The 10,964-nt window shown below is 40.7% G+C and overlaps 1 protein-coding gene across 1 annotated transcript in view; it reads right to left on the bottom strand.

The window, feature by feature from the left end:
* Positions 1 to 320: 320 nt before the first annotated feature.
* LOC104987984 overlaps positions 321 to 10,964 on the bottom strand; it is an 18,256-nt gene continuing 7,612 nt past the window's right edge. Inside the window, exons 4-5 of the mRNA XM_010839118.1 lie at positions 7,933 to 8,061; positions 321 to 1,054 (exon numbers count right to left, since the gene is read on the bottom strand). Coding sequence (XP_010837420.1) covers positions 321 to 1,054; positions 7,933 to 8,061 — 863 coding nt within the window. The remainder of the gene's footprint in view (positions 1,055 to 7,932; positions 8,062 to 10,964) is intronic.

Below are 10,964 nucleotides of genomic sequence, written 5' to 3'. Positions count from 1 at the left end.
CTGCCTAACACAGAAAATACACATTTTTATGCTTGACACTGAAATATCTAATTTAAAACTGTTTACTTCTTTTTTTTCCCATAGTCTGGAGAGAGTCACAGAGGCCCCAGACTACCAGTGCCTAGACCACTGCCACCTGCTCGTCTTCCTCCATCACGCATTCCTTCTGTCCCAGGATTTGTTCAACGCCCTTCTCTACCTTCTGGTCCTGGGAGAATCCCACCATACCTTCTTCTACCTTCTCGTCCAGGGAGAATTCCACCACGCCCTCCTTTCTTCCCAGGTTATCCAAATCCACCAAGACCTTATCCATCTAGACCTCAAAAGCCCCTTCCATATCCTCCATTGTATCCTCCCTTCTTTCCACCTCTACCCCCAAAACCAGCAACTACAACAGCCTCCCCTACTATCTCCATTACCAACACAACAAACTCCATTACAAACACAACAGTCCCCAACGCCAGCACAATAGTCCCTAGTGCCGACACAACAGTCCCCACTACCGACACAACAGTCCCCACTGCCGACACAACAGTCCCCACTACCGACACAACAGTCCCCACTGCCGACACAACAGTCCCCATTACCGACACAACAGTCCCCACTGCCGACACAACAGTCCCCACTGCCGACACAACAGTCCCCACTGCCGACACAACAGTCCCCACTACAGACACAATAGTCCCCACTACCGACACAATAGTCCCCACTACTGACACAATACTCCCCACTGCCGACACAACAGTCCCCATTACCGACACAACAGTCCCCACTGCCGACACAACAGTCCCCACTACCGACACAATAGTCCCCAGTGCTGACACAACAGTCCCCACTGCTGACACAATAGACTCCATTATAACCACAACAGTCCCCATAACAAATGATGCAGACTCCACTACAAACACAGCAGAACCCACCACCAAATTCATTAACCCCACAACTACATCACCCGATACCCAAAATTCCTTTACTAGATTTTTAGAAAAACTTCTTTCCTTTTTTGGATATAGAAGACAGAGCCCATGAGCTCTGAGTTTTGGGGCTAAATAATCTTAGAAATTGTAAAAGAAAGCACAAGTTATGAAAACAGTATGCCAACAAATTGAAAATAAAGAATTCAGCAATGATACTAAGCCTCCAGTGTCCTCAGGAGAGCCATCATTTTGTCCACATTTATGCCACCCATTTGAAAATTATTGCTACCAGAAACCTGCCCTTGTGCTATGAAACCAAGGAGGGAATTAGGAAAAAATACAATGAGATACCTAGACTCATAGTTTAGGGTAATGAAGTTGGAAAAGTAGGCAACAGGATCCTTTCTTGGGTACCTCAACCCATCATATAATTACAAAACACAAAATAACATGTTAAAAGATACTAAAATTAAATAATAGCTCTTGCAGCTTTTTACATGACCTGTCAATTCCAGAGCAAAGATGTCTTCCTAGCAAATCTAAATATCTAAATGAGGTACAATCAAGGCACAAATCTTGAAATGTCATATAAAAAATCATTTTCCAGCCAAAGTAGGACTTGATAAATAATGATCATTTCAGACATCAATAATAAAAGGAAGATGGCTGAGATTTCCAGATTTCCTCTTGCTTCCTATTATTAGGTAAGATTTTAATCACAATATTATGACCATTTGGGAAAAAAAAGTATTATGACCATCATGGCCTCATTGTATCATGAGAGCAATCATCTCTTTTTCACTGTTGAAGTATAAACCTGCATTTTCTTTCTGTACACTTACTTAATTACCCACATTTCCACCAAGTACTTATGAATCAAAACTTCTCAAAGATACTTGAAGTAAGCCTAAATTTGTTTCTTGGTGTTTAATGCTATCCTTATTCCACAACTACTTATTGAGAATCTGCCATGAAACAGAGACTGTTACAGCAAATGAGAGATCAGTAATAATGAAGGCAGTCAAAATCACTGCTTTCATGGAGCTTATATTCTAATATAACAGGAAAAGAAAGTAAGCAAATGTAAATGTAATTTAAGAAGGAAAAAGCACTTTCCTAAGAAGTGAAGTAGCTCAGTCGTGTCCAACTTTTTGCGACCCCACAGACTATAACCTACCAGGCTCCTCCATCCATTGGATTTTCCAGGCAAGAATACTGGAGTTGGTTGCCATTTCCTTCTCCAGGGGATCTTCCCAACCTAGGGACTGAACCTGGGTCTCCTGCACTGCCGGGAGACTCTTTACCACCTGAGCCACCAGGGAAGATGAAGGGTGAGGTGATAAAAAAAAAAACTATGGTGATTGGCTGTCTTGTTTGGCAGAATCTCTGATGAAATGATATCTAAGCAAAGACTTGAAGAATGTTAAGAGCAAAGTATTACAATATCTGGTAAAAGGACACTCAAGGCAGAAGGAATCAAAGATGGAAAGACCTGAAGTAGCAATGAATTCTGTGTGTATCAGACCATAGAATGTTAATCTGATTCAAACTTAGTAAGAAAGAAGAGAATATCAAGGAGGCAGACAGATCACATCATAAAGGACCTAGGATTTGAATTCCATTCTAAATGTATGGAAGGTAACTAAAATTTTAGATAAAATAATAACATTTTCTGATTTGCATTTTCAAATTTTCATTTCTATGATGATCCTGTGAATATGATTCTGTTTAGGAAAAAAAAAGAGTAAAGTCTATTTCAAAACTTCTGTTGAGAGGGGTGATTGTTTAGACTAGGCTGGGATCAGGCTCCCAGGGGAGAAAGGATCAGATATAGAAATGCTGGAAATACCCAGAGGTATTTGAAAAATGTTGGATGTGGATTTCAAAAAAAAAATCTAGAAATAACTCTGATATATGCGACCCAAGTGAGTATATGAATAATGATGTCTTTTAGTGACAAGATAGACTGGAGAGGAATCAGGGTTTAAGGATTTGGAATATACTAAGTTCTGAACTGGATATATTAACTTAGAGATCTCTAACTTCTGTACTGTTTTTTATTACTGCCACAGCATATCACCATAGACAGCATCCTGGAATAGGGAAAATGCTTTATCTCCCAGTTCTATATATCAGAAGTGTACACAATGGCCGGGTCACATAGTTTCTCTGCTTAGAGTCTCACAAGACTGAAATAAAGGTATCATCAAGGCTGTAATCCTTTTTAGAAGCTCTGGGGTGAACCTATTTCAAGGCTCAGTCATCTCTCTATACGTCTCTCTTGCCTAACTCTTCTTCTGCTACATCCTCTGACTCCAGCCGGAGAAATTTATCTACTATGAAGAGCTCAATTAATTAGAGCAGGCATACCAAAAAAAAAAAAAAAAATTGAGGATAATTTCTTTTTTGAAAGAATTATAGCATAATAAAGGGTTTCCCAGGTGGCACAGTGGTGAAGAATCTGCCTGCCAATGCTAGAGACACAAGAGTAGGTCTATTCCTGGGTTGAGGAGATCCCCCTGGAGTAGGAAATGGCAACCCACTCCAGTATCCTTGTCTGGAAAATTCCATGGACAGAGAAGCCTGGTAGGCTACAATCCATGGTGTTGCAGAGAGTCAGACACAGCTGAGCACACACACACGCACACACACATATAACATAATAATATCTGGAAAGCACTTTGACAGCATAACTCTTTGAAAAGTTGCCTTTACTTCCCCTCATTATTCAATTGTCCACTGAAAAAATATGTGCAACCTAAAAGTTGAGAGTTAGGTTTATTCGGTGGGAATCACGAGGACTCCAAGCCCAGTAAACAGTATCTCAGGTGACCTAGAGAGAGCTGCTTCTGAGAAGGAAAGGGAAGGAGCCAGGCTATATACAAGTTTGCAGCAAGGGGCAGGTAATCTGAATATTAAAAGATTATTGTTAATTAAGGAAAACCAGATCTCTTGCATGAAGAGATTTAGTGCTCTTCTATGTATGGGAAGACACACAAGGCTTACTGAAATCATTTCTCTCATATGCATCTCAGCTATCTGGGGCCAAATCCTGCTTTTTGATTGTTCAGATCCTAATTCCTTGTATAACCATAAGAGCTGGTGATGTGGCAGATAACTGCTTCTTGTGTTCCCCACATCCCCCCAAGTCCTCAGTGCTTATTAGAGAGGAAGTGGCTGATGGCTGCAGAATAGCTGGCATTGTTTTACCTGGGCTCAGATGGCTATGCCATGGCTTGTTACTGGTATAAGAAGATACTTCATTTCACAGAAATAGTTCATTTCAGAGTAATATTTCATTTCACACAATCAATGAGAGCTTGATTAAATAATGAGGGAATGGAAATCCTGAAGGGCAGATGCTTAGAAACATGCCTACTACAACTTCTAGGTAGAGACTCTGAGCAGGCAGGATATATATGCAGGAGCAGCTCAAGTGGGAGGTTTGAGTTTAGCCAGAATCCCAGTTTTGCCAGGAGAAAGTTAGAAGGGGAAAGCTAGGCAGGGAAGAGGAGCTATTCAGGGAATGAGAGTTGCATGTAAGCTAAGCCATGTAACAAAGACAAGTTTACAAACTGGACTTAGAAACAACTCAGACTTGGATAAGTACACCCCCACTTCATACTGTTATCAAGCATCTAAATGAGCAGAGAAAATGATGTGCTTGAAATGAGATCAGGAAAATGTTGTGCCGGTGAGTGAGCAGGGGGGCTGCCTGGTACTTCCCTTCCTCCTGCAGGCACAGAGAAACTTGGGGTGTCTCAGCAGCCAGGGTAGATGGAAAAGTCTACCCCATCACAGGATCCAGAACTGACCTTTGAACCTTTTAAATAGGGGAAACATGCATCACACTGAAAGTTTCACTATACTGCCTTTTAAGGGATTTTATGCAGAGCCTAAACAAAGTAGGTAGCTTGTTTTGCATGTTTTTTCTTAATGTGCCATCAAGTTTAACTAAGGTTACTGAGCATGGACCTGGTTGATAACAGTATACAAGGAAAGATTACAGGAATGAACTATAGAAACATAAATAACAGCAACAACAAAAAATAAAAGGATTTGGGGACTATATTTAATATGCTTTATTGTGTGCTTGTCCTTAGTCATTCAGTCATGTCCGACTCTTTGTGACTCCAAGGATTGTAGCCCGCCAGGTTCCTCTATCCATGGGGATTCTCCAAGCAAGAATACTGGAGTGGATAGCCATACCCTCCTCCAGGGAATCTTCCCAACCCAGGTCTCCTGCATTGCAGGTGGATTCTTTACCAGCTGAGCCACCAGGGAAGCCAAGAATACTGGAATGGGTGGCCTATCCCTTCTCCAGGGGATCTTCCCAACCCAGGAATTGAACTGGGGTCCCCTGCATTGCAGGCAAATTATCAGTTGAGCTACCAGGGAAGCCCAAGCTTTATTACCATTTGTCTTCAAATCCTGATAATTTATATGTAACTTCTTATATGGAAGAGGAGATAAAACTAAAATTTCTATTTCCAAGACAGAGCTTGATTTCTGCATGTGACTGAACTCAATCCAGCAGGACACAGTGGCATGGGAATAGAAAGGCAAAAATAGGGCAGAAGCCCTTTTTCCTGCTTTGACTGCCACCAAGCAAAATCGGATAGATACGCTTGAAGCACACCACTGCCTCGTGTGTGAGGCACTTTGACTGCAGTGTAGCAGCAGAGACAGTTCTGTACTTTCTGAGTCACAACTCTAACCATCCAACCCCAAGATGAAGAGACAGTGGAAGCCCCCTAACTTCTATTTCTTCAATCCTCTTACTAATGCTTTGCAAGCACACATTTATCTCTATGGATCCCCTTTCTACTTAAAAGAATGCCTTCTTTCCTTGAATAGAACCCTGGCAAGGACAAAAGAAGAATGGGAAACAAGGAATAGGTGACTGGGTCAGCTGGAAACAGACCATGGTCTATATTGTATTGAATCAGCCCTTTCTACCATCTAATAAGGGTCCCTGCTCTTTTATAAGCAAATATCCCTCTATTTTGGTTCTCTCTTTAATGGTAAATAATCTGGTGCTTTCCTCACAATAGCATACACACATTCATTTCAATAAAAAAAAAAATACTCCTTATCTCACTCCCTATAGACTGACTATATGCCTCCAGGAACTTTTGCTTCATGCCCTCAGTCACAGCAGACTGCTGCCTTCATTAAAAAATTCCTTCTCTCATAAGCCATAGATAGGGTCTTCCCAGGTGGTCCAGTGGTTAGGAATCCGCCTTGCAGCGCTCGAGATGTGGGTTCGACCCCTAGTTGGGAAACAGATTTCACATACAGAGGAGCAACTAAGTCTGAGCATCGCAACTACTGAATCTTGAACTCCAGAACATGCGTGCCACAACTAGGGAGTTCGTGCACCACAACGAAAGATTCCATATACCCCAACTAAAGCCCAACACAGTCAAATAAATAAATAATGTAAAATAAATAAAATGGAAGTCATGGCCATAAACCAACTACTAGAAAGTGCACCCATCTTTCTGAGTTTTAGAGCTTGCTCCATTTTTCCTCCTGCTCTGCCCCATCGCTTTTGGCACCATGTTAGTCCCCCTGGTTTCATGCCAATTGATTCCTAGCTTATTAGTTTCTGACCACATCATTTTTCATGGCCCATTTTGTTGGCCCACCAACATTACTTAAGCCAATCCCCAGAAAAACCATTCCAATATATAGATAACTCATTAATTTCCTCCATCTCAACTCTGGTATTCTAGAACCCTCCTGTCTAGCCATTTTCTGTGTTCTAAATTGCATTTTTTTTCTTCCTTTATTGAATATCCTCTGCAATCTCACTGGTTTCCTGAGGTCCTCCTGACTTCTAAGTATATGATGAACATTTGAATTTCACTTGTTTACATTTTCTGCCTGGCTCCCTATATTGAAAAACAGCATATAGTTATACATGCTATTTAGTAAATATTTTCAAGCTAACAATAAATTCACTACAACACTTAATAACAATAACCACATTGAGTATTGTAAATCTACAAAATGCTTGAAAATCAGAATGCAAATTACAGATATTGAAAAGTAATCCAATATACCTAGGTAGTAGAGAGATAGAAAGATAGATGTAGAATATGTGCATATATATATATATATATCCACTACTGGATATATCTGGGACTTCCCTGGTGGCTCAGATGGTAAAGTGTCTGCCTACAATGAGGAAGACCCGGTTTCAATCCCTGGGTCAGGAAGATCTCCTGGAGAAGAAAATGGCAACCCACTCCAGTATTCTTGCCTGGAAAATCCCATGGACAGAGGAGCCTGGTAGGCTACACCCTCCATGGGGTCACAAAGAGTTGGACACAACTGAGCAACTTCACTTTTCACTTTCACTGGGTATATCTACATATGTATCTAAGTACTGACATACCTAGATAATTGATAGGCAGCTAGATCATGAGACAGATAGATAAAATGACAGATATACATTATATACATATCAGTTCTACAAAAAAATATATTTACATTTTTCTTATTCAGATGAGGCTCAGAGAAGTAAAGTAACTTGGCCAAGAACAAGCATCTCACTGACAGAGACAGGATTCAACTCAAGCAGATCCAAATCCACATCTATATTCTGTACACAAATGCTTACCATTCTTATTTCGATTTTTATGTTGTGAGCAACTCCTACTGTCTACTTTCTCTGTTCCCACAATTAGGTCAATGAACACTGCTGAGAGACATCACCAGTCTATGCTGTCTGAACAGGCTACATGTTCCTACCACTACTGGAAGCAGTCTATTTTACCTACCTCCTCTCTTACATGGGGAGCAACCTAAGAGCAAGTAGAGACCACTCATCCTTATAAATATGCAAACTCAAATCTCAAGTGTCTTGTCAATGAAAATAAAATTACACCTTAAGCTAAGATACAATGACAATATACAGAAGACACCTAGTATATATGTATTCCTTCAATCCCAATTGAGTACACAGGACCTTGATGAATCTGCTCACAAAGATGAAAAATGATCTCACCTTGGTTGCTGATAGTTACTCCTGATTTCATATGTTGACAGTACTGTGGTGTAATGTTCACTTCATAATGCCAGCTTTCTGTGGGTGCCCCTCCACATGGATAATGCTCTATTGTGATGTCATCCATCTCTGTCAATTACAAACAGTATGGTTGTAGCAATACCAAGATGGATGAAGCTTCAGAATGAGCCCAATTGAAGAATCATATGAGTAAAATTTGGGGTTTAAGAAATCCACAAATACCCAGAATCCTGCATGAATAGAAATGAAAAGTCCTTTATAAAAATATTTATTCTAAAGTGTCCTTTCAAAGGAATGCCAAACCTCTAGGACAATCCATAAAATGAGGAAAGAAGTTTAATTGTCAAAACAATTCAGACTATAACAGGAACCCTAAAGTGTCAGAGAAGAAGCCATTTCCCTCTTCTTACCCACTTTTGAATTCTCAGCTAGATTATATTTCCCAGGCTTCCTTGCATTTAGACATGGCAATGTGTCTGAATTTCAGCCAATGAGAACAGAAATGGACAAGGTCACTTCTAAACACAGCCATAAATTCTTCCTGTGTGTTCCTTCGGGATTTCCCCTTCCTGCTACTGGAATGCTGATCCCCAGGGAAACCTTTATAATCACATGTTGATGATAGCAGAGCTGCCATCATTCTTGTTCTCTAAATAGCGGCCTGCAAACAAGCCTTCCCAGTTTTAACCCTGATGACCTATGATGTCAATAAAACATTGTATAAGCAAGAAATTAAGTACCATTGTTCTAAGTTACTATGGTTTTGGTATATATTCTTGTACTTTTTGCTACTCTAACAAAGAAATCAGTATCCTATTTTGAAGTGGGGGACTATATTGATAAAGGAGAATGAGAGGGTGCTAAGCAATGGTTTACTAATCAAATGGCACATGGTTAAGACATAAAAGAGGATAAAAAGAATGACAGCGTATAAGGCAATAAAAAGTAAGATAAAACTAACCTTTGCAATAACTTGCAAGATAAGCCATCCATATGCCCACTGAGCCTGCAATTCTAGGGCAGTGGATGAAGAAACCTAGTGTTTCCTCTCCCACCTCCTTTACAACATTTATATGGGTGCCAGATTACTTGAACTTTAAATATGTTTTTATTATAATTTGAAGTTTTCTTTATAATCTTATCTAAATAGATTGAAAGTTTCTAGATAGGTATGTAAATAGATTCTGAAATACTCATATTATTTTCTGAATCCTCTTAGGTGTTTTGTAGACAGTCATAACTGAATATATAATAATGACTTTTTTAATATTACTTTGACCACTGCAGCAGATTATGAAGAGGTCTCACTTTTATCTTATACCAGGGAATATATTCTCCATCTTGGATAGGTAGGATTTATGATGAAATATAATCACACAAGATAGTCTAGAATAAAATGTAATAAGACAAAATGAAATGGAATGGAACAGAGTACTGCTGCTGCTGCTGCTGCTAAGTCACTTCAGTCGTGTCCAACTCTGTGCGGCCCCATAGACGGCAGCCCACCAAGCTCCCCCGTCCCTGGTATTCTCCAGGCAAGAACACTCGAGTGAGTTGCCATTCCCTTCTTCAATGCATGAAGTGAAAAGTGAAAGTGAAGTCACTCAGTCGTGTCTGACTCTTTGCGACCCCATGGACTGTAGACTACCAGGCTCCTCCATCCATGGGATTTTCCAGGCAAAAGTACTGGAGTGGGTTGCCACTTCCTTCTCTAGAACAGAATGCACTGCACTTCATAAGTCCTTGTTCTATTACATATGTGCCCACGTATGCATATTGGGCCACAGTCTTCAATGTATTTCTATGTACATGCATAAAAACTGCTAGATCAGATCAGATCAAATCAGCCACTCAGTCGTGTCTGACTCTTTGCGACCCCATGAATCGCAGCACGCCAGGCATCCCTGTCCATCACCAACTCCCGGAGTTCACTCAGACTCACGTCCATCGAGTCAGTGATGCCATCCAGCCATCTCATCCTCTGTCATCCCCTTCTCCTCCTGCCCCCAATCCCTCCCAGCATCAGGGTCTTTTCCAATGAGTCAACTCTTCCCATGAGGTGGCCAAAGTACTGGAGTTTCAGCTTTAGCATCATTCCTTCCAAAGAAATCCCAGGGCTGATTTCCTTCAGAATGGACTGGTTGGATCTCCTTGCAGTCCAAGGGACTCTCAAGAGTCTTCTCCAACACCACAGTTCAAAAGCATCAATTCTTCGAAGCTCAGCTTTCTTCACAGTCCAACTCTCACATCCATACATGACCACAGGAAAAACCATAGCCTTGACTGGACGGACCTTTGTTGGCAAAGTAATGTCTCTGCTTTTGAATATGGTATCTAGGTTGGTCATAACTTTCCTTCCAAGGAGTAAGCATCTTTTAATTTCATGGCTGCAGTCACCATCTGCGGTGATTTTGGAGCCCCAAAAAATAAAGTCTGACACTGTTTCCCCATCTATTTCCCATGAAGTGATGGGACCAGATGCCATGATCTTAATTTTCTGAATGTTGAGCTTTAAGCCAACTTTTTCACTCTCCTCTTTCACCTTCATCACGAGGCTTTTTAGTTCCTCTTCACTTTCTGCCATAAGGGTGGTGTCATCTGCATATCTGAGGTTATTGATATTTCTCCTGGCAATCTTGATTCCAGCTTATGCTTCTTCCAGTCCAGCGTTTTCTCATTATGTACTCTGCATAGAAGTTAATTAAGCAGGGTGACAATATACAACCTTGACGTACTCCTTTCCCAATTTGGAACCAGTCTGTTGTTCCATGTCCAGTTCTAACTGTTGCTTCCTGACCTGCATACAAATTTCTCAAGAGGCAGGTCAGGTGGTCTGGTATTCCCATCTCTTTCAGAATTTTCCACAGTTTATTGTGATCCACACAGTCAAAGGCTTTGGCATAGTCAATAAAGCAGAAATAGATGTTTTTCTGGAACTCTCTTGCTTTTTCCATGATCCAGCGGATGTTGGCAATTTGATCTCTGGTTCCTCTGCCTTTTCTAAAACCAGC

This window comes from Bison bison, unplaced genomic scaffold (assembly GCF_000754665.1).
Source record: "Bison bison bison isolate TAMUID 2011002044 unplaced genomic scaffold, Bison_UMD1.0 scf7180017864110, whole genome shotgun sequence".
Classification (NCBI taxonomy): domain Eukaryota; kingdom Metazoa; phylum Chordata; class Mammalia; order Artiodactyla; family Bovidae; genus Bison; species Bison bison.
The sequence above is the reverse complement of the archived record's forward strand: the minus strand, read 5'-3'. Positions and strand labels throughout refer to the sequence as shown.